This window comes from Balaenoptera acutorostrata, chromosome 15, assembly GCF_949987535.1.
Source record: "Balaenoptera acutorostrata chromosome 15, mBalAcu1.1, whole genome shotgun sequence".
NCBI classification, from domain to species: Eukaryota; Metazoa; Chordata; class Mammalia; order Artiodactyla; family Balaenopteridae; genus Balaenoptera; species Balaenoptera acutorostrata.
The window spans coordinates 19,761,655-19,785,510 of record NC_080078.1 but is presented as its reverse complement, the minus strand read 5'-3'; the positions used below and the strand labels follow the sequence as shown (position 1 = coordinate 19,785,510).

The window sequence follows — 23,856 nt, the reverse complement described above, 5'->3', positions numbered from 1 at the left end:
TGGGGCTGGGGGTTCTCCTTGTGGACACAGCTTGTCTAAAGAGTGGAAGCCCTGGATCCAGCCCAACCTGCAGCCATACTCCTTTTCGATTCTTTTGGTCACATATAAGCCTATAAATTCCCATCTTCGCTTACAGCAGTTTGATTTGGGTTTTCTTACAATCAAAAGACACCTCATCAATACAAGAGAAATTTGAAAGAAGTGCTCGAAGATGGAAACAAAGCCTTCGCTCAAACTTTCTCCTGTTTTTTGGTTACCTCTCTCCATCCAGTAAGAACTGGCACTAGCCATCCTTCTATAAGCACTTAGCTCAGGGTAGATAATTATTTCTTTGCTTGCCTATCTCTTCCACAAATCTACTGAGCTCCTTCAGGCCAGAAACTGTGTTGTATTCACTTTTGACTCTTTAATACCTCACACACTGGCACACAGTTTGGGCCAACAAGTGTCTGTTGAATGGATGAATCAACGAAAGTCAGGGGGACGAAAGGAACCATCCTCATTCTCTCCTTTGGGACACCCATATCAGGAGAACACCTCCTAAGCCTTTACCCTATGGGACACAAACCATCTTCTGAAGACTCATCTACCCCTTGTAAACAAATTGCATCATGAGAACTCACTCCTTCCAGCCATTACTAATTCTCCCACACGTCCATCCCATGGAAACTCACTGTGGGGTTACTCACAAGTTCCTCATTTTGCAAAGAGAATATTCGTCACAAGACACCACCTAGAACTCTACAAGCTGACAGTACACACTATGGGCAAGCCATTCACACAAATAACTTCATTCATTAGTGCGTGTGTGCTTTCTAGCCTTTGTTTTGACCCAAGTACATCCAGAAGCCTGATTCTGGTGCCCACCAACCATCTGCTTCTGCCCAATAACAATTCTAGGCTCTCTCCTACCTAGACCTTTACAATTACTTAAGTGGAAAGAAAAAAATACAAATATATCTAGGAAATCAATAGCAGTAAAGCAACAGGTTCCCCAGTAAAAACAGTTTTGACTTTAGGTGCATAATTGCCATACCCTTAATAGCTCTGTAATAGCTGCAGCTTCCACTGCATCAAGCAATAAAGATTTTCAAACAGAGTCAAAGGTCAGGGCCAGAATTATAGTCCTGGGATGAGTCACACCACTTACTCCATCCAATTCTCGTTTTCCCATACTTGGGCCCACACCACCAGGGCAATCTAGTGAGAACTGGATTTACATTCGTTTAACAATATTTACTGAGTAGGTACCATGTTATAGGAACCACAGCAGACCCTGGGAATCAAAGAAGAATAAGCAAAAACTCTTAAAAGCGTTTAGTCTAATGGAGAACGCTGGCAAGTAAAGAGGCAATTACATTACGGTAAAACAGGTGCTACATGGAATTATGAAAGCACCAAGGAGGGACATCCAATCTATGCTGGAGCATCAGGGAAGGCCTTTTAGAGGCAGAGACCTTTACGAGGAGACCTGAAGAATGAGCAGGAGGTGGCCTAGGGCAGGTGTGATGAAAGAGGCTTCCCAGAGTTCCAGGTAGAGGCTAAAACGTAAGAAAGCACAGCCTCCTCTGGAAACTGAAAGTAGGCAAGTATGGCTGGAATTTAAAAGTGTTAAGAGAGTAGCTACTACAGAGGAAGCAGGGGCCAAAGACACCCTGAACAGCTTCCCTGAACTGCTCTGTAGCTTTTAAAGCCTCAGAAATTTGTTTAAAAAAAAAAAAAAATCACTTGCCTGATACAATGTACAAACAGGCCAAAATGACTATCTGACAAATGCATCTTGACACTCACTAAATACTGATTCCACAATGCATGTTACTGAGAACGCTAAGAGGGGTAGAAAATTCACAGAAATTATCTTGTAATTCATTTACAGATTCTTGGTTGAAACATTAGCCGTCATTAATACTCTGTCTACCTTCCTCTCTCTCAGCATTACTTCTATCATTTTCCCACAAATAACAGAAAAGTAGGCACACCTAGGCTTTAGCCTAGACAGGAATTAACTCTGGAAATAGGATAAATGCACACCAAGCTAACAGGGTGGGGTACCAAAAAAATTAAACAACAAAGCTAAGCAGAAAGTTGAGGGAAACGAAACAGTGAAGAGCAAATTTAGAAAACTCAAGAGGAAGTAAAAGTATTTTCATACACACACACAAAAAGAAGTGTCCCACGTGCTCCGGCCAAACCAAACTCCCCCTTTGACTCAACTGCTGAAAGAAGAAGCAAAAGCTGTGAAAAATTCCCACTTTCATATCTCTTCCCAGAATAAACAGCAAAATCCGTACCATACAGCTATCTTGCCCTGGAAGACCTTGAAATATTTGCCCCAGATAACACAGCACATGACAATCACCTCCAGAAGCTCTCAAAACCACAAACCAGTCCTGTTCCAACAGCCCGGTCATCTACAAACTCTGGTCTATTCTGTCATTTCAGAATCAATGCTTGTCAAGCAGTCAAGGAATCCCAAAGAAACATGGAGCAGGATCTGCTTCCAAATCCAAAGTGAGAAAGACTTTTTTTAAAAAAAATAGTAATTTCCTTTTAAATTGGCACTAGGCGTTTCCAGAATCCTTTTCTCCCAATTCCAACTTTTTAAATGTCAAGCCATCCCGTTCATATTCGCCCCTGGTCTGGAGACGGCACCACCTCTAAATTCCCTCAAAGGGCGTCCTGAAACTCAGGAGGCCGATCCGCTGGGCTTTAACGACCCTTTACTTCTTTACTGCCACCATGCACTTGTAAGCTAGGCTTTGCGGCAGCGGGGCGACCCGGAAAGGCTGAGAATGCCGCCCCCAAGCCCCGCAGCCTCGGACACACCACTGATCGGAGTTTCAGCCGCAGGCGGCGGCCCGGGCCGGCTCGATCTCCGGGGGAGGGAAAGACAGGGGACAGGTCCAGTCCCCGGAGGGCGATGCTTCGCGGGCCAGTGGGGACCCCGAGGGGTGGGAGCAGGGAGGCGCGGCCCGCCCCGCCGGTCTCCGGGGGCCAGGCGGCGGCCCAGCGCCGGGTGCCAGGCCGCGGCGTGGCGCCGCCCCCGGCCCCGGGCCCCGCCGGCCTCGGGCGGGGCGACGGTCGGGCCCGGAGCGGCCGGGCCCGCGGAGGAGCCGGCCGGCCCCCGTCCGTGACCCCCGGCCCCCGGCCCGCGCAACCCCCGGGCGGCCCGGCGCGGCGCACTCGCCTGCCCACGGTCTGGTTGGCCAGCTGCTTCATGCGGTTGAACTGCTTCTTCATGGCGGCGGCGGCGGCGGCCCGCGGGGCTCGGGCCGGGCGGGACGGGGGACGGCCTGGCGGCTCCTACATCGCTTCGCGGCCGAGGCGGCGGCGGCGACAGCGGCGGCGGCTCCCCAGGCCCGCGGCCCCGCCCTCGTCGCGTCACTTCCAGCGGCGCCGCCCGCCGGGCCGGCGGGGTCTGGTCGGGCGAGGAGCGCCAGGCCCCGGGCGGCGCGCAGCCAGGCCTCCGCCGCCGGCCCGGGGGCCGCCCGATTCCCCGCCCGCAGGCGGTCCCCGGGCCTCGCGATGCGCGGCCGCCCAGGGCCCTGCGGTCCACTCGGACCTTGGCGTGCTTTCGCTCAGCGATCGCCCGCTCGAGTGGTATTTAACTCACTTCCCAGACTAGATCTCAAACACACGGTGGACGAAGCAGACACAAAGAGTGTAGACGGTGCGACACCCCGTCCAAGAACCGCCAAAACTCATCTTCGGGTCTAGACACCCGGGCAGGGCTCGCTGGGGGAGGAGGGCAGAGGTGGACCCGAAAAGGAGCTTTGGGACGATGGAAATGTTCAGTCTTTATCGGGGCCGTACTTATGCACAGGTGTAGACATTTGTCAAAATGCACCTATCTGTACTCTTAAGAGGGATGCGTGTCACTATGTACATTTTACCTCGATTTTTTTAAGAAAAAAAAAATGGTTGCGTGAAACTCACAAGCTGCAGGACAGTGTGATGCCACTTAGTAAAAAAGTCAAAGGCAATTAAATATATTTTACTCCTATTCGAAAAGTATTACTCTAGTACTGCTTTTCTTTTATTGATTAAAATCTACCTTGCATATCATTCCGTATCAAAAAAAAAAATCAGAGGCAAAGTGTGTTTTCTACGAACAGGAGCTCGGAGATGGCACCTTCGGAGCGGCTGTGATGGTGGCCGCGTCCAGGGGGCCGAGGTGGTGCAGGGCACTGGGAAAATCACGGAAGCAGAGGAGAAGAGCCCAACTCCAGCGCTGGGAAGTCGTGGGGATGAGCAGAGGCCCGAGAGGGGACAGATCCCTGGAGACGGGCCCTTTGTTACGTCCCAGGCCAGGCCTGGGCGTTGCCAGGCAGGTGTGGCCATTGAGGGGCCCTCGCAGCCCGAATTGCCTAGAAACCCCTCACTGTGCTTTGATTCTTAACCTCACGCTGGCAGCAGTGCGGTGACACTTGGCAGGATTGTCCGACTGCGCTGGACACTTTTTTAGGAGCGGACCAGGTCAGTTCTATGACCTGCTTTGATGTCCTCCTGGTTTGGTGGCCTTGGCTCCCGCTTAGGCCATTCCCTGGGGCAAGCAGGTGGTACTGTGGCATCTTTCACAGGCCACATTTCTAGTTTCACAAAAGATGTGCTGAGGAAGAGAGCTGAAAATGTAGAAGTACCTGACTCTACAACAGAGGAGGTTGAAGACTCTCAGTCAGTCTTAAAATCAGAGGCTGAGAGACTTAGAATTCTTTGTAGTGATGTAGACGAGGAGTGTGAAGCCTCAGAGCTTCAACTAAAGCAGCAAACTACAAGTTATAGACATCAATTACACCAGAAAGACGTAGAAATCAAACTTCTTAAAGCAAGGCAGATAGCGCTAAAGGATCAGTTGCTAAAGGTGCAGTCAGTCACCCAGATAGTAAATCTTGAGTATGGCCTTGTGCCTTCAAGTAGTGTACCCTCTTCACTGGGTTATGATATCTATCAGCATGCTTTAGGTTTCCAGAATGATGATATGGACTTTGCTGACCTAATTTGGTCACAACAAGAAATAAATAGATTGTCAAAAGAAGTTTTAAGACTTGAGGCTGATGTCAGCCATTGGAGACATTTTGCTCAAACTTCTACAGCATTTCATTTAGATCTATATCTTTGATGTAAATGAAATCTGCAAAATACCATCAAGGAATCTGAACAGAATCTAAATAAGGAAATTGATGACCATCAACTTGAAATAGCAGTGTTGCAGGATGTTCATCAACAGAAACTGGCAGAAATAAGTCGCAGGCATCAAAAACAATTAAAGGACTATGAGGGAATGATTCATGATATGCAAAAAGCTATTGAAGTCCTAGCAGCTGAAAAAATAGAGTCCACCAAAAAAATCAAAGGACTTGAGATTAGAGTAAAATATCTTTAAAAAAAATTATCTTCTGTAGAAAAGGAAAGGGATGCTTTAATTAGAGCGCAAGACCAGATAAATGAAATGAATGAAAGAACTGAAGAAGGTGAGTTGCAACCTTCTATTAGGAAGTGGAGTGATGCTGTGACAGAAAAAGAAGAAGTTCTTCCACAGAGTACATCACCGGAAGAAGTGTCCAGATAGCAACAGCCACTGTCTGATGCTGAAAATGAAATAATGAGATTGAGTAGCTTAAAGCAGGATAAAAATCTCATGGAAGAGAACCTGAAACTTCAAAAATGAGTCCAAGTTTTAGAAAAAGAAAATTCATTATTAAATAAAGAAAAGGAAGAACTTCAACTATCACTTGTCAAATTGAGCAATGAACATGAACTCATTAAACGAACAGCTACAGGAGACATGAATTCGGATTCAGAAGTACATCATTTAAGATGTGACTGGGAAATCAAAGAAGGAAAACTCAGTGAGAGTACTACTTAAAAGAAATTACTGATTCCTGAGTTAGGGGAGTTGCACAGGCAAAAACAAAAGACTACAATGCACGTGGTTTTGATGATCAGCAAACAGAACAACAAAATGAAGGAGACAGCATCATCGGTAAAGTAAAACAAGATCTAGAATATGAGAAAAAGAGAGTTCGTCAACCTGAAGATGATAAAATGAACATTACTAAAGAGTTAGATGGGCAAAAAGAAAAGTTAATTCATTTAAAAATGGAAAAAGGACAGTTAGACCCAGAATTTTGTCAGGATGAACAGAGACTGTTGGAAGAAAGGAAGTATGAGCAAGCTTTTAAAGAACTGTCAAATACTGATAACCCAGACAGCTGTGCCTTACAGCTGGAGCATGAGTGTTTAATTAAACTCGGTCAAGAGAAAGACTGTGAAATATCAGAACTCAAAAAGAATATTGAGCAGATGATTGCTGGGCACAAAGAAACTAAGGAAGTTTTGTCATCTAGTTTAGAAGAGCAGAAGCAATTGAAGCAACTCATAAGAGAGAAAGAAATTTTTATTGAAAAACTTCAAGGAAGTTCACAGCTTCGGGAGGAGTTAGATCAATATACTCAAGCCTTAAGAAAAATGGAAATTTTACAGCAAACCATAGAGGAAAAAGATACAAGTCTTGCATCCATGAAAGAAGAAAATAGTCACCTGAAAGAAGAATTGGAATGACTGAGGGAAGAACACAGTCAAACCGCACCTATGATTGACCCTAAAACTCTAGACACTGTTACAGAACTAGAATCTGAGGTATCTCAACAGAGCACAGTTGAAGATAATCTTGAGATTAAACCTCATCAAAAGATAATTGAAGATCAAAACCAGAGTAAAATGCAACTACTTCAATCTTTACAAGAGCAGAAACAGAAAAATCCCAAATACCAACACGAGCAAATGAATATTAAATACAATCAGCTCTTTTTGGCCAAAGGGGAGGAAATGGAGAATTTGCAAAATGCAATAGAACAAATCAAAACCCAGCTGCTGGAAAAATCCCAGCACACGCCAACAGAACATTCTGATACTTTTCAAGTAACAGAAGTTCAGAGTCTTAATATAGAAAATGGAAATGAAAAGCATGACCTATCTAAAGCCAAAACTGAAAGATCAGTACAAGGAATAAAAGAACAAAAATTGGAGATTAAACTTCTAACTGAAAAGAAGAAGTTACCCTTTTAACTGAACAGATTGATCAGCTGTCCAAAGGTGAGATTGGTAATCTAACTCAGTTTATCCAGCAAAAAGATTTGTGTCTTCACATGAAGGTATCTTCAGCTTCCTCCAGTGACCAAGATAATGGACAGAGTCAACAGCAATTGCGAGCCTATGCTTTGGAAAGAGAACAAATATTAGCTGTTTTAAATGAGAAGACTAGGGAAAACAGCAATCTTAAAAGAGAAAACTTGAGAATGATGGATATAATTGTTGCCAAAGAAGCAGACCTCGTGAAACTCAAAGATGCAAATACAAAACTCTCCACCAGATTTGAAAGCAGTGGTCAGGATATGTTTAGAGAAACAATCCAGAATTTATCCCACATCATTTGAGAAAAAGATATTGAAGTTGATGCTTTAACTCAGAAGTGTCAGACTTTACTGGCAATACTGCAAACATCCAGCAATGGTGATGAAGTGAGAGGTGTTAATATGGATCAGTTTGAGGAGCTTCTACAGGAACGTGATAAATTAAAGCAGCAAGTTAAGATAATGGAAGAATGGAAAGAGCACGTGATGGCCACTGTACAACATATGCAGCGTGGGTCACCCCGTCTTCAGAAAGAGCTTCAACAACTTCAGGCACGGGTTTTAGTTGACAATGATAATAATTCTAAACTACAGATGAACTATACTGACCTGATCAAACTTATGATGGGAATGAAATCAAACTCAAAAACTTAGAGAAGCAAGTAGCGCAAATTCAGTTTAGCCTAGAGCAGCTTTGCAATGCCAAAGATATTCTGTTAGGGATGTTTGACCTTATTTTACTACAGTCCTCTAATGAATCACTTACATCCGAGTCAGCAGACTCTCTGAAGGCAATGAAACCTGATGGACTGAGTGAATCTTCTAAATTGCTCAAAGAAGAGATAGAAGAGTTAAGAAAATTAATGGAGGAAAAAGATGCAACCATTAGAACACTCCAGGAAGATAATCAGAGATTGTCTGATTCCATCGCAGACAGTTCAGAACTAGAAAGAAAACGACGTGAACAAATGGATTCAGAAATGAAGCAGCTACGGGAGAAACAAGATGACTTGCAAAACTTACTCAAGGAAAGAGAGCTTTTAATCAAAGCAAAAAGTGATGAATTACTTTCTTTAAGTGAAAATTTCACTAATGTAGTGAGTGAAAATGAACTTTTGAGGCAGGGAGTAATCAACCTGAAGGAGAGAGTTGTCAACTTTGAACTGGATATGTGTAAACTAAAAGAGGAAAATGAAAAATTAGTAGAAACATCTAGGGAAGAGGAAACAAAATCAAGAGACAAAGATGTGGTTTTCTATGATGCGGAGAGAGAAAGAATTGGAATATGTTGCAATGAAGGAGAAGGCGCTTGCTTTTGAGCATCTTTTGAAAGAAACAGAACTCGGCAAGACAGGGGAATTAAGTCAGTTTTAAATGCAGTTACATCAATGCAAGAAAAGACTATTATGTTTCAACAGGCCAGAAATGAGACCATGTTGGCATTGAAACAGAAACAAATAGAAAACTGTGCCCTCCAGAGTGAGGTTCAACATTTACACGACAAAGAACTACACTTAAAGCAGGAACCAGAGAGATGGCGTAAGCACGCAGTAGAATCAGAAATGTAGTGAGGTGGATGGACCTAGAGTCTGTCATACAGAGTGAAGTAAGTCAGAAAGAGAAAAACAAATACCATATGCTAACACATATATATGGAATCTAAGAAAAAAAAAAAGGTCATGAAGAACCTAGGGGTAAGACGGCAATAAAGACACAGACCTACTAGAGAATGGACTTGAGGATATGGGGAGGGGGAAGGGTAAGCTGTGACAAAGTGAGAGAGTGGCATGGACGTATATACACTACCAAACGTAAAATAGATAGCTAGTGGGAAGCAGCTGCATAGCACAGGGAGATCAGCTCGGTGGTTTGTGACCACCTAGAGGGGTGGGATAGGGAGGGTGGGAGGGAGGGAGACGCAAGAGGGAAGAGATATGGGACCATATGTATATGTATAACTGATTCACTTTGTTATAAAGCAGAAACTAACACACCATTGTAAAGCAATTATACTCCAATAAAGATGTTAAAAAAAAGAAGTGTCTCATAACCGCAAAGCTTTGGCTGCAGAAGACAGAGCAGCTAAACTAAGAATGAAAGTCACCGCATTGGAGGAAAAGCTTCTATCTTCCAATGCCAGTTTGCAGATAGAGTCGTTGAAGGAACAACTGAATGTTGTCACAAAGCAGAGAGATGACATTTGGCTACAGCTTTCTGTTTCCCAAGAACAAGAAAAGTAGTATGCACAAGCGCTAGCTAACATGAGGATGGTAGTCGCAGAATGGATGGAAATAGTTGCAGATAATCTAGAAGGAAAACTAATATCGGCACAAGGACATCAGGAGAAAGTGAATGCTGCCTTGACTCTGAAGGAAGAACAAATTAAAGATTTTTTTTTCAAATGTTAATCTTTTTTTTAAAAATTAATTAATTAATTTATTTTTGGCTGTGTTGGGTCTTCGTTTCTGTGCGAGGGCTTTCTCTAGTTGCGGCGAGTGGGGGCCACTCTTCATCGCGGTGCACAGGCCTCTCACTATCGCAGCCTCTCTTGATGCGGAGCACAAGCTCCAGATGCACAGGCTCAGTAGTTGTGGCTCACGGGCCTAGTTACTCTGCGGCATGTGGGATCTTCCCAGACCAGGGCTCGAACCCATGTCCCCTGCATTGGCAGGCAGATTCTCAACCACTGCGCCACCAGGGAAGCCCCAAATTAAAGATTTGAAAAAACAAAATGAGGTCCAACAGGAAGTGCTGGACGATGTACAGAAGAAACTGATGAACTTACTAAGTAACACAGAAGGAAAAGTTGACAAGAGCCTCATGAGGAACCTCTTCTTGGGGTATTTTCAAACACCAAAACAACACCGTCATGAAGTGCTACAGATAATGGGCAACATTCTGGGTATTAGAAAGGAAGAAATAGATCTGGTTTTAATAAGAGCAAGGCGGTGGTACCAGATGGATGACTGGCTGGCTTGGATCAAAAAGTGTCCCCAACACACCTCTGAGACCAAATCAGCAATTGAGGCCAAAGAATTCTTTTTCAGAACTCTTTGTTAAATTTCTAGAAACAGAATCTCATCTCACACTTCTGCCACTAAAACCCTCTGCTCGTGATCCAAAACCTCTGGATTCACCGGGAAAGAAAAAACTAGCTAAAAATGTACCACCATCAAGTCTTAAAACTACCTTGGGATCCACACCCAAAAAACCAGATGTGAATCAACGTTCTGCAGCTGTCTCTCTGATTAGCCCACCCAGACCTGAAACGGATGGATCTGAGCATCTTCTTTTAAATGCTGTTACTGATGTTTTGCCCACATATACACCTTTGCTGCTGTCACCTGGCAAGAGGGCTGGAGTTGTGCTGAAAGACCTTTCAAAGCCATAGATGATTCTTCAGCCAGAGACAACATGGCACTTTTAAGAAACCAAGTCACTGAAAAAACCATGTATTTTGACTTTGCTTGATAAAAATACGAATACTTAAAAAAAAAAAAGTGTGTTTTAAGGACTTCAAAGATATTCACCCACCTTCAGACAGTGGTTACTTCTTGTGAGAAAGGGCATGAGTGGGGTTGAAGGCTGGTCAAGGGACGCTTCTAATGGTTTTTGTAATGCTTTCATGTTTTACAAGGAGCAGGTACTTATGCAGATCTTGGGGAATTAAAACACCAACTTGTGTTAATGTTCAAAATGATAGAATACACAAGTGCATACTCTTCATATAAGAAAAAAGGTGAACAGCCCAAAAGTACAAGATGCATAACATTTTTAAGAATGAAAGTTCATGATGAGGATGATTATAATTTTTGTGACTTTCTGTTTGAATTAAAAAAAAAAAAAAAGAATAAAAGTTTACTTTTCCTGGCTAAGTCCCACTCCTCTTTTCATTGCCTGGGAAACCACTCCATTGGTAATCTGTATTCTCTCAGGCCTTTTAGAAATATATGCAGATTTGTGTATATCGGAGCATATTATTCTCTGACTTGCTTTTTTAAAAAAAAAATCATTACACCTTAGAGATCTTTCCAAATGCAAATGAATTCCATCTTATCCTTTTTTTTTTTTTTTTTTTGACTGCATCGGTTCTTAGTTGCAGCATGCGGGGGGGATCTTTCGTTGCGGCATGTGGGATCTTAGTTCCCCGACCAGCGATGGAACCCGCATCCCCTGCATTGGAAGGCAGATTCTTAACCACTGGACCACCGGGGAAGTCCCCATCTTATTCTTTTTAAAAGCAGTCATTAGTTTGCAGGGTGGATGTACCCTCATTCTTTTAACTAGCTCCTATTAATCGGCCTTTAAGCAGTTTCCACCTCCCAAACGATCAAATGGCCATGGCCAACTCTCTTGCCCATTTCCTTAAGAGTTGCTCCAAATCGTCACCACTTTCCTGAAGCATGATCAGGCCTTATGCCCTCCTGAAGATGTTTGAGGCCAGCAGTCAAGAACTCTCAATTTCCCATACCCCCTTCCTATATTTAACCATCCACCCATTCCCCTCCATCCACCTCCACTCTTTCCCTCTTTTTTAGAGGAAAAGGGATCCAGCTCTGCAGTTTAAGGCTAATTGCTCCACTGTACCCCAAAAACTGTCCACTCAGACTTTTTCAAAGACCTCATTCCATTAATTTTCCTTCCTGCTTTATCTTGAGCCTCTTTCCCTAAGCTTCAGAGCCTGTCCAAGTCTCTCCCAGCAAACAATCCTCTCTTTTCTGCTCCTTCAGGTACCACCGTTTCTCTCTACCTTTCACACCTAAGCTACTGAAAAAAATTCTTTACTCCTGTCACCATCTCATTTCTCACTGACTTCTTTTTGAAAGCATCACAAAATCTTGTCTCATTAATGCCCCAGGCATTTTTGAATGCCTTAGAAAGTAGTCTTTTTACTTACTTAAACTCTCTGTAGTGTCTGATAAATGTTATCTCCATCTTCATTCTTTAAATTCTCTCCACCCTCTTTCTTTTGGGGATGCCACTCTCCTTAGATTCCCTTCCTAACATCAGACTTTTCTTTCTCTGCTTCCTTTGTGACTTCATCTTCAGGCCACTTCTTTTTTTTTTTTTTTTTTTTTTTAATTTTATTTTTGGCTGTGTTGGGTCTTCATTGCTGCGCGCCGGCTTTCTCTAGTTGCGGTGAGCGGGGGCTACTCTTCGTTGCGGTGCGCAGGCTTCTCATTGTGGTGGCTTCTCTTATTGTGGAGCACGGGCTCTAGGGTGCGCGGGCTTCAGTAGTTGTGGCACGCAGGCTCAGTAGTTGTGGCGCACGGGCTTAGTTGCTCCACGGCATGTGGGATCTTCCTGGACCAGGGCTCGAAGCTGTGTACCCTGCATTGGCAGGCGGATTCATAACCACTGCGCCACCAGGGAAGGCCCAGGCCACTTCTTGATGGATATGTTCTCTAAGGTACCACTGTCAGCTGACTGAATCTTCTCACTCTCCCTGTGGTCTCAGGGCAAGCTCATCCACTTGACTTTCACCTGGATGCTGATGACTTCTGAATGCCTACATCTGACCTCCCCCTTCTCCTGACTTGACACTGACTTATCTAATTGTCTGCTGGACGCCTCTATCAGGATATCCATGGGCTTCTCAAAATCGTCATGTCCAAAAGGGAACTCAGTAACTTCCCTCAGAACCCTCTTCCTCCTCCTTTCCTTTTATCATCTCCCAAAACCTCTGTCCATCTTGTCACCCAAGCAATAGGCCTCAGAGTCATGACTGATCTCTCTGTCTCCCCCAATCCATATCCAATCAACTACCAAATAGACCCTAATTCCTCCCCTTCCTGTCTCTTCCATGGGCTAGTGGGCAGTGGACTCCTCACTCGTCTTGCTGGTTCCACTCCTGGGCTTCCTTGAATCCATTCTGCACACTGCTGTGAAGGTGACTTTTCTAAGATAAAGATCTGATGTTACTTCCCCACCTTAAATTACTTTAGGGGTCCCTGCCGCCTGGAGCCAAACTTTAACAGAGTAGCCAAGGCCTTGCCTTTGTAGCCTTACTTCCTTCTTGTCACCCACACATAGGCCACCCTCCAGCCACATGTGACTTCTTGCAAACCCGAACAGACTATCACCCAAATAACTTCAAGCCTGTGAGCCTAACCATAGCAGGATAATGCTTTCCAAAAAGCACAGATCAGAAATGTTTAATCTGCCTCCTCTTCACCCATTGTTGGGAAGGGCATTCCCACCCTAAAGTTATGCGGAGGGCCCGACACTGAACAGATGAGTCCCACAGCAGTTTATTAGTCATGTATACTCATAGTCTGGGGAAGGAGGACATGGTGACACCGTGCAGGGCCACACGGAGGTTGCACTTGGGAACAGAGTGAACAAACTGGGGGTCTAGCGGGAAGACTTTGGAGGAACGAGAGGGTGGAGGGGTCTCTAGTTCCCCCAGGAGGGTTGTCTGAATAATTTCACAGGCTAGCAGGGAACTGGAGGCCGCTACTTGGGGATGAACTGTGACTTGTCCCTGTGATAAGGACGGTGGTTTGGCTAGGGGACCTTACCTGTGGGAGCAGAAGGGGAGGGTAGATTGAAGTTAGGCTATCTGAAGCCCTCTAATTTTGCCAGATGTCAAGGCAACGCTTAATAGTGAATCTTGATTTCACGGCTTTATACCACAATTGACTCTTTGATAGCTTGACATCAATTTAAACCTTGGTGATGACTGAGACTTTTAGGGAGTAGGTGAAGTTCTTCCCTAAGCAGTGAAGTTGGCACTTGACCAAGAGGGAGACGTGGTCCTCAACATCATAAAGTATATGAACTCATTGATGTTCACTTAGTTGATCCCAAAGGGTCTGGGGGAGGGGAACATCTTCCAGCTCCATGGCATCTGGCAATGGACTGATGACCGGAGGCCATACCCACCTACAGGTAGGATGTGCTAGAGGGCTCAGGTTTGGCTCCACCCTGTAGAAAGGAGGCCTTGATAACCGTACTGAGCTTGTGGGGATGTTGCTTCCATGACTCAAGGAATAATGGGCAGCTGGGTATGGAAGCTTGGGGTTTGGGAGAGACTCTATTTCCAGAAGAGCCCAGTGCATGTCCAGAAATTCCTGCTCTGATAGTATGTGATTCAGGGCTAAGGAGGGCAGTTTCTCGCATCAGAAGCCCAAGGACAACTTACAGACATCATGAGCAGTCCAGAGACTCCAGGAAGCAGGAGGGGAAGTTGCTAAAGCCTCTTCACTGAAGGAGTCTCTGAGGGCACTAAGGGGAGTGTCTGTTGATTTTAATTTAGACAGATTCTAGAGCCTGTTGTTGGAGGGACCCCCACTCAAGGTGGGCTCATTTAAAAGTAACAGCATAAATGGGCTTAAGTAAAATTTGTAAACCAGGAATACGTTGCCTCCAGAACCCAAAAAGGACTAAAAGATGGTGGACTCGTGTATCCTTAACAAGTGTGTCAAACAAACGTCTGCAAAGGAGGATGTCATAAAGGTAATGTCATACCTGTACTCCTGGAGAAAGGTGGGTGCATTTAAGATCTTGTCTGCAAAGATTGTGTGTGATAGCAGAGCTGTTTAGTTACCCTGTGGGTAACAAGGTAAAAGTGTACTGTGCCCCTTTGGAGATGAAGGCAAACAGGCTGAGAGAATGTTGAAATAGGCATTGAATGGAACCTATTAGCCAAATCTATAATAGCAAAATATTTACCATATTTAAATTTAGTGGGATCCTAGGTATTTCAAGGGTACCCAGGATTTGTTTTAATCAGGTATAGTAAGACACAAAGATACAGAAATGACTGTCCTGCAGGAAGTTTTTTTATGCCTATAGATCCAGAGAAACAGGAGATGCAGCACACCATGGAGGGCCCTGCCATGCCCCTTCCCCCCACTTTTGTTTTTTTCATTAGTTCTCAGGCCATGGGCTGCCATGGATGTGCACCTCAAAACCATTAGGGGTAAGAGAGCACACAACTGCTCCAAGGGAAGATGCAGCATAGGTCACTACTTTTGTCTGAACAGCAATGACTCAGGAGGCAACCAGGGGGCCATTCTTAAATCTTCCTGGGGTCATGGCCTCCTTCCTTTCTACAAACAACACAAGGGGTCATCCCCAGGACTGTGGTTGGCAGGGGGGGTGGGTACTTTCCCAAACAGAGTCTCTATGGCTGCTCCAAGCAGCCAGTGATGGTTATCTGGCTAGACACAATGACCAAAGTGCTAGCCCATGCCCAGTAAGTGGAACTCAAACACCCACCAGTTAAGACATTATGTTGTCACTGGTCTCAGGTAGGAGCCTCAGAGACCACCTACCACATACAAGCCACACTTGATGGCATCTCAATCTGGGATACAGTCAATTAACAATAGTTTTTGTCTCGTTGGCAAGCATGAGACATTAGGGTGGGAAGAGATGGCAACATCCATTTGAAATAACAGGACATGAGCTAAAGCCCAAGCTGGCCAGCAACTGGTACTTACATCCCAGATAGTAACTGCTGCCTTACAAACCAGTTAAGTAGCAAAGGAGCTGGTAGTTAAAGCTGACCAAGTGTCCTCAGCTGAGGTTAGACCATCCTGTTTGTGATGCCAATTGTCTTACTCACCTCTTCTTCAATCCATCAGTGAGAGAGAGATTCCCTCCCTAGACTAATGGGGTTGGCTGAACACACGGCACTCTACACTGAAAGATGGGATGAACAGCAGTTTACAAGTCACATTTACCCACAGCCCAAGAGAGGACACCACTCACCATGCAGGGCCACGTGGGGGATTACACTTGGAACAGAGTGAACAAGTAGGGGCTTGGGAGGCAGACTTTGTAGTAACAAGAGGGTGGGGACAAGCCCTGGTTCCCACAGGAGGGTGTGATGGGCTCGTTTGGATAATTCAGTGGGCTGATAGGGAACTGAAGCCTGCTACTCGGGAATAAGCAGGCACTGTGTCTGGTTCCTATGATAAGAAGGATCATATAGCTAGGGGACCTTACATGTGGGAGAAGAGGTAGTGAGGAATTGCAGTTAGACCATTTGAGGCCCTCTCAATTTTACTAGATGTTAAGACAGTTCTCAATATTGAATTTTAATTTCAGACCTCATGCCACAAGAAGTTATTAAAAAGTATTTCTTCCTTGAACTAATAATTGAGTTCAATAATGTCACAGGATACAAAATAAAGACAACAATCAATTGTATTTCTAGATACTAGTAATGAACATGTGGACACCAAAAATTAAAACACATTTACAGTCACTAATAAAAATAAAATAATTAAGTGTAAATCTAACAAAACATGTCCAGGACTTGTATACTGAAAACTCTACAACAGTGGTAAAAGAAATCAAAGATCTAAACAAATGCAGAGATATCCCACGTTCATGAATTGGAAGACAAAGCATAGTAAACATGTTAGTTCTCCCAAAATTGATAGATTTAATGCAATTCCTATCAAAACCCAGTAAGCTTTTTTTTTGTAGATATAGGCAAGTTTATTCTAAAATTTTATGGAAAGATAAGGGAACTAAAATAGCTAAAACAATTTTGAAAAAAGTAATAAAATGGGAGCAGTCAGTCCTCTCCATTTCAAAACTTATTATATAGCTGTAGTAACCAATACTGTGTAGTATTTGCAGAGGGATAGACACATAGATCAATGAACAGGGAATCCAGAAATAGTCCCACAAAAATATGCTCAACTGATTTTTTTTTTAAAGATTTTTTTTTTTATTGATTAATTGATTGATTGATTGATTGCTATGTTGGGTCTTCGTTTCTGTGCTAGGGCTTTCCCCAGCTGTGGCAAGTGGGGGCCACTCCTCATCACGGTGCGCGGGCCTCTCACCATCGCGGCCCCTCTTGCTGCGGAGCGCAGGCTCCAGACACGCAGGCTCAGCAATTGTGGCTCACGGGCCCAGCCGCTCCGCGGCACGCGGGATCCTCCCAGACCAGGGCTCGAACCCGTGCCCCCTGCATTAGCAGGCAGACTCCCAACCACTGCGCCACCAGGGAAGCCCTCAACTGATTTTTTTTAAAATAAATTTATTTATTTTATTTATTTATTGTTTTTGGCTGTGTTGTGTCTCCGTTGCTGCACGCGGGCTTTCTCCAGTTGCAGCGAGCAGGGGCTACTCTCCGCTGCAGTGCGCGGGCCTCCCACTGTGGTGGCCTCTCCCGTTGCGGAGCACGGGCTCCAGGCATACGGGCCTCAATAGTTGCGGCGTGCGGGCTTCAGTAGTTGTGGCACACGGGTCCAGTTGCTCCGCGGCATGTGAGATCCTCCCGGACCAGGGCTCGAACCCATGTCCTCTGCATTGGCAGGCGGATTCCCAACCACTGTGCCACCAGGGAAGCCCGCTCAACTGATTTTTGACAATTGTGCAAAAGCAGTTCAAAGCAGGAAATATAGCCTTTTTAACAGGCCATAGCTGTCTATGGAAAGCTTGTGAGGAAATCGCAGGCCAAAAACTTGGAAAACTGGACCAGCAAAGAAGGAAGACAATGATTTGATTGAGGTTCTACCAGGTAGTGATGGGCAGGGAGGGATAATGTGCACGCAGCTCAGGATGAAAGCTGCAGGTGTTTATTTCATCTTCCTGAATTCAGCCTCTTCTGATTGATCCATCACAGGCTCTGATGATTTTCCCATCAGCCCCACACTGCAAAGTCAGGTCACCCCTAACTGAGCATACAGTGTTCCAGACTCCATTAGCCTTCCCAATAGCAAAATTCTCAGGCTATATGAGGTAGCAAGATGGCCCTCAGTAGCTCCAAAGGTACAGCCTCCCGGGTTCAAGTCTGCCAGAAAAGAGAGCTCTTATAGACTTAACAACTCCCATTCAACTCCTGGGATTCATTCTGATTGGACCAACCTGGTCACCACCACCACATCACACACACACTCTTGAAGTGTAGCTAGGGTGATTTTGTGTGTGATTGGCCAGGCCTTGGTAAGGTTCCACCCCCAGTGTCAGGCACGGAATCTTACCTGATCCATGTGGACTAAAAGGAGAATTTGGTTCTCCATAGTAAACTCTGGTTGTTGTTATAGAAGAAAGAATACTGAATAGCCAAAGCGGCAAATGTCCACTCTAGCCTCTCAGGGAGAAGTTTCATGGTTAAAGCCCAGCTATTTGCTCCCAATATTAATTAATGTTCAACAGGGCTTTTAAACTCTAGTTTCTTTTTTCTTGACTTTATCAGAGGATGCAGATTAGTTGTCAGTGAACTTTCGCCGGGACATTGTTCATGACTACCCCAGCGTAGTCTCATATTTGGAGGCATTTATGCAGCTTAAGATGGCTAAGCTTGCCATTTCCAGATTCCACTCCTGTATCATAAAGTTCCAGCGCCTTGACCAGGAGCTCAAATGGAATGAGCTAGCCCTGCCTGCTGGAAGCCTCTGGGGTGACCCCTCAGTGAAAAACTGACCAAAGTCCTCTGAATCACCAGTTTTTCTGAATCAAACTCTCAGCAAAGATCAGAGATGTTCTTTGCTCATCAAACGAGAGAGAAAGAAGTTTCCACCTTCTTCTAGTCCCTCAGCCTCACCATCCAGACCTATGGAATTGACGTCTTATACCACTACTTGCTGTTGACCCACTATTCTTGCCCACTGACACCCACGGAATGTGTACACTGCCGAGCTGGGAGACTATGCGTGTTCACTGGTTTGCATTACCCTCTTGGCAAAGGACCACTCAAAGAAAGTGGTGTATTTCATCTCATCACCACTCCCCCTGGCAAAACTCCCTAACCTCAGCCTTCCCCACTGTCATTTCTACTTTGGGTATCAATGGGCTCTTGTTCCTCCGTTGAATACTAAGCAAGGATTTGATAACTGATCTTGCCCCAAGATATGTGTACTGGGTTTTTGTTGCCGTTTGTTTACTTTGTTTGTGTGTGTAAGACTCAAGGTTCTTCAAGTTTGAGCATATCCATTCTCTGCTCCTGACAGATAATGAAATGGAACATGCAAACACAGTTTAAAAATTTTATTTAGAAAATGTTTTATTGGTGGCGCAGTGGTTGGGAGTCCGCCTGCCAATGCGGGGGACACAGGTTCAAGCCCTGGTCCAGGAAGATCTCACATGCCGCGGAGCAACTAAGCCCGTGCGCCAAAACTACTGAGCCTGCGCTCTAGAGCCCAAGAGCCACAACTACTGAAGCCTGCATGCCTAGAGCCCGTGCTCTGCAGCAGGAGAGGCCACAGCAGTGAGAAGCCCGTGCACCCTGTGCACTGCAACAAAGAGTAGTCCCTGCTCGCCGCAACTGGAGAGAGCCCGCGTGCAGCAACAAAGACCCAACGCAGCCAAAAAAAAAAAAAAGTTAAAAAAAAATGTTTTATAATAAGTCTAGTACAAAATATATGAACGTCTTGAATATGCATCATAGTGAAACAAACACATGTGAACCTACCTCAGCTTTAGAAATTATTGAAGTATCTGTATACTCCTTCCCCACTCCCTTTCCCTGGAGTGTCCTACCCTCCTCCCTAAAGGTCACAAAGAGCCTAACTTCTGTTTTTCTCCACTCATTCCTTTACTTTTCTGTCTATTATTACCATATATGTTGTTTTTCTAAATGACATTAGTTTTGCTTGGATTGAACTTTACAAAAATGTTATCTATTTCTTCTTTCACCAAATATCATGTTTTTGAAATTCAGACACTGATGCTTGTAACTGGTAGCTCTAGTTCGTTCATTTTCACTGCTACGTAGTTTTCCATTGTATTCGTTTTCCACATATTCCTTCCCTCACAACATTTCAAAGGCGATTATGTGTGCAAAGCTCTTCGCCCAGTTCCTGGGGTAGAGTCGGCACTCAGTAAATACTTGTTCAATTACTGAATGAGACTGAGCCCCAACTGACTGTAACACTGACACTTGTTTTTCCGGCTGGATTCTCTGCCCTTCGCCCCAGTGCTGAGGATCCTTCCAGCTCTTCCGCTCTGAGTTAACTACAGTTATAAAATTTCGTGACTAGCAATAAGAAACCCAGTGGCCTCTCAAAGCACCTAAGACTACAATTCCCGGAGAGCATTGCGGTGCTCCCTTGCGTCAATTTCAGTTTACTTTCTCCCATCGGGAACTTCCGGGTTGTGTGGGCGGGGACAATGGAGTTGTCCAATGGGCACCTCCGAGGGCTGATGGGCGGGGAAATTCTCCAATGAGCGTCTCCGCAAAGGCGCCAATCAGCGGGAAGGTTGCTGGCGCAGCCGCCCTGGGCGGCGTCACTGAGCCGCGCCAGCTGAGCCTTGTAAGAGCCGAGTCCGTCTCTACTACCTTGTCCGGGGCTCGCTCCTTCTCCCGGCGTCCGTCGACCCCGCTTCCATGTCACCGGTGGACGCAGCACCCCGAAACCTTCACGCCCATGGCCACTAGCCTGAGGAGGGCTTCTTTCACTGCCTCTTCTTCTTCCCCTACCGACACGGACGACGAGGGCGTGCGCGGCACTTGCGAAGATGCTTCTATATGCAAGAGGTGACTGCCTGGCGCGGGGTTAGGGGCCGGCATCTCCGGGGGGCTGGGGCCTAGGTGGGAGGCGGGCCTGTGTCTAAGGCATACGCTTTTACGCCGGAAGTCACCCGTCAACTCGTGCGACATCTGTGAAATGCTCAGAGCAGGCATTCATCTACTTAACTCATAATTATCTAATTTTTGCTGTGGGCCAGGCACGGTACAAGCCCGCGGATACCGTGCCTGGGATACGGCGCTGAACCAGGCAGACGTGGACTTGGCCTTCTCGGAGCCAAAGTCTTGCTGGAAACACACTTGAAGCGAGTACTAACAACAGTTTTGATAGGTTATGGGGAGAAGTGCAGAGTCTCCCTCTTTTGTAGGTTACATTCCATTGGGACTTGGCGTGATCCCCATTGTGCACCTGAAACTCAGGTCAGTTAAGGGGGGAAATGACCTGTCTAGGGTCACATAATATTTGTGTGCAGAGCCAGTATTTTCCAGAGCGCTTTCCTGTGTGCTATTGGAGCCTACACTTTTGCAGGCGTAGTGGGGGCTATGTGGGGGGGCGTTGCGAGCACAGGTATGTGTCACGTACCTGAAAGCATGAAAAAGAAAGCATGAGACTTGAGTGTATGCCACTCATTCATTCATTCAACAAAAATTGTTGAGGGAATTCAGTGGCGGTCCAGTGGTTAGGACTCTGCACTTTCACTGCCAAGGGTGCGGGTTCAGTCCCTGGTCAGGGAACTGAGATCCCACAAGCCTGGCGGCGCGGCCAAAACAAAAACAAAATAACCCCCAAATTATGGAGAGCTTACTTCCTTTTGGCTGGTTGGTGGGTATTCAGTGATTGAGAACACATGATGAAGAAGATTGACATGGTGTCTGAACTCACCCCCTAGTTGGAAAAGACAGGAAGCAAATAATAACCCAGGAAGTAATACAATTACAACTTTGTGTTTAATGCTGAGAAATACAGTGCGCCATTAGAGTTTGAAATTTAGTTGAGAACAGGTGACTTAAAAAAAAGAAAGAAAATAAGGGTATAGGAGGGTGTTCAGGCAGGTCAAGGAAGGAGTATGGACTGTTTGAGGAACTGATTGAATGCCTTGGAAGCTGCGGCCTTGTAGGGACCTGGTGGGGAAAACAAGTTTTGGGTTAAGGCTTGAACTTTTTGTAGGTCTTGGAGACTAAGCATAGTGATTCCGAGCATGGACTCTGGAGCCAGACTGTCAAGCTGGGCCATTCACTAGCTGCGTAAACTTGGGCAGGTTACTAAATCACTCTGTGTCTCAGTCTCTTGATCTGTAAAGTGGGGATGAAAATAATACCCACTTCATAGGTGCTTGTAAAGATGAAATGATATTAAATATTAGTAAAGCACTTAGTGCAGTGTCTGGCATGTAGTACGTGTTAGTGGTGGTTGGTTAAATAAATAGATAAATACATTCATAAGTATTAAAGGCTTGGAGGCAGTCCCTGCTGAAATTTGTGAACTTAAATGAATTATACCCAACTGTATTTCTTCTCCAGCTTTTGATCTCTATTGACCACACCCGTAGCATTATTGAATTAGAAGCAGTTTTTCTCGTATTTGACTGCTGTTTGCTAAGAGAATCAGAAGTGCCGTCAGAATTACCAGAGAGAAATAAAATACTTTTCAGTAGCACGTTAGGGCTAGGTTTACTTAATATTTATTGGAAATACTTGGCTCATTTAATATTTGTTGGTAACATTTTTGGCCAACTTGCCTATATAAAGCAAATTAGGTACTATATATAAAATAGATAACTAATAAAAACCTACTGTCTAGCACAGGGAACTCTACTCAATACCTTGTAATGACCTGTATGGGAAAAGAATCTTAAAAAAGAGTAGATACATGTAGATGTATAACTGATTCACTTTGCTGTACAGCAGAAATTAACACAACATTGTAAATCAACTACAATACAAATTAATTTAAGAAAATAAAGCAAATTAGCTGTAAAATAGTTCAGACAAGACACAAAAGTACAGAGAAATAGTATAACCAGAGCATGCCTTTCCTTGGCTCTCTGTTGGATGGTTTTTATAATTTCACCTCTTCTCTGCCTCAGTTTCCAATGCCCTTGGTGTCTTCAGACATCTCAACGTCGTAGGGGAAGTTTGGGTTTGGAACTGCAGAGAATCTAAGGCAGTAGTTCCCAGCCGAAACTGCACACCAGCATAACCTTTGGAGCTTTTAAAAGAAACGCAGATACTCAGGGCCGACTCTAGATCCACTGAATCAGAAGCTTCTGGGATAGGTTCCAGGGCCGTAAAAACCAGACATGTTTGCCATCTGGATGCATTTCATCAAAGCTTTTTTTGCACTGGGTTTTCTCTCATCTGGAAAAACCATGGAAAGCGATAGTGAGAATCCATAAGTTAATGTTTTAAGATATTTTGTAGGATTTAATTAATTTCAAGTTCTGTTGATACTGTGACCTGCATCTTCACTGTAACATGTGAAACCCTTAAGTCTTGTCAAAAAGTCATCTTGTTAAATAGGGATTCCTTGTGTGAATTGTGGGCATGTTACTCTCTTTCTGCCTCAGTTTTCTTATCTTTATAATGGGACTAATAATGGTAACTTGCCTTTTAGATGTGAGGATTAAATGAGATAATCCATGCAAAGGTTAGCACAGGATCTGGCACGAAGTGAAGCCTTCAGTAAATTCTTATTGTTATTTTGATTTTTCCTCCAGTCTGAATATTATTTGTTTGAAGTTACTGAAATAGCTGTGGGTCAGGCTGGTTCCTGCCGCCACAAGTTACAGCTGTAAGATCCTTAAAATAATGTTCAAAAGCTGATTAGCTCCCCAGGGCTCCTACAGTTCTGTTATTTCTGTTTTAATTTGCTCCCTCCTTTTGGTTCAGAGCCCTTCTGCAGATAATAATGCTGTTATCGGTCTCAGAGGGCTGTTGTGAGGCTTAAATGTGGAGTGCTTCCAAGAGTGCTTGGCACACAGTAGGTGTTCAAAATTGCTAGTTGTTGTCATCATCACTGCCCCATTGTCACCAAATCATCATCATCATGATCGTCATCACCACAGACTCTATCACTCCTACAGTCCAACAGTTAGAACACTTCTGATTGGATATATTAGGTTTATGCCTAATAACTCCCATTTGATTCAACAACTATCTATAGTGCACTTACCAGGATGGCTAACTCACCCCACTCCCCAGTCCTCCTTATCTTCCCCATCATGCTGTGCCCCTAAGTCAGTTCCCCGCTCTTGTTCGCCCTTGATCGCACCCCTCCTCCTGCAGCCC

General features: G+C 44.8%; 2 protein-coding genes and 1 pseudogene across 6 annotated transcripts in view; 2 read left to right on the top strand and 1 right to left on the bottom strand.

Annotated features, from left to right (window-relative positions):
- Positions 1 to 3,458, bottom strand: part of ARHGAP17 (Rho GTPase activating protein 17) — an 88,994-nt gene extending 85,536 nt beyond the window's left edge. For 2 of the 5 annotated variants that reach the window (XR_009005347.1, XM_057528785.1), the window contains exon 1: positions 3,188 to 3,458. Coding sequence is in view for 4 of the 5 variants with exons in the window: in XM_057528785.1 (XP_057384768.1) it covers positions 3,188 to 3,240 (53 nt within the window). In the remaining variant the exon portion in view is untranslated. The remainder of the gene's footprint in view (positions 1 to 3,187) is intronic. The other 3 variants (XM_057528786.1, XM_057528784.1, XM_057528787.1) reach the window with 3 other exon arrangements.
- A 1,040-nt stretch (positions 3,459 to 4,498) lies between these two features.
- Positions 4,499 to 10,524, top strand: LOC103003232 (thyroid receptor-interacting protein 11-like; annotated as a pseudogene).
- Positions 10,525 to 20,330: 9,806 nt separating this feature from the next.
- The window catches only part of LCMT1 (leucine carboxyl methyltransferase 1), a 54,229-nt gene continuing 50,703 nt past the window's right edge, over positions 20,331 to 23,856 (top strand). Inside the window, exon 1 of the mRNA XM_007186319.3 lies at positions 20,331 to 20,577. Within this exon, the coding sequence (XP_007186381.3) occupies positions 20,468 to 20,577 (110 nt within the window). The 5' untranslated portion in view covers positions 20,331 to 20,467. The remainder of the gene's footprint in view (positions 20,578 to 23,856) is intronic.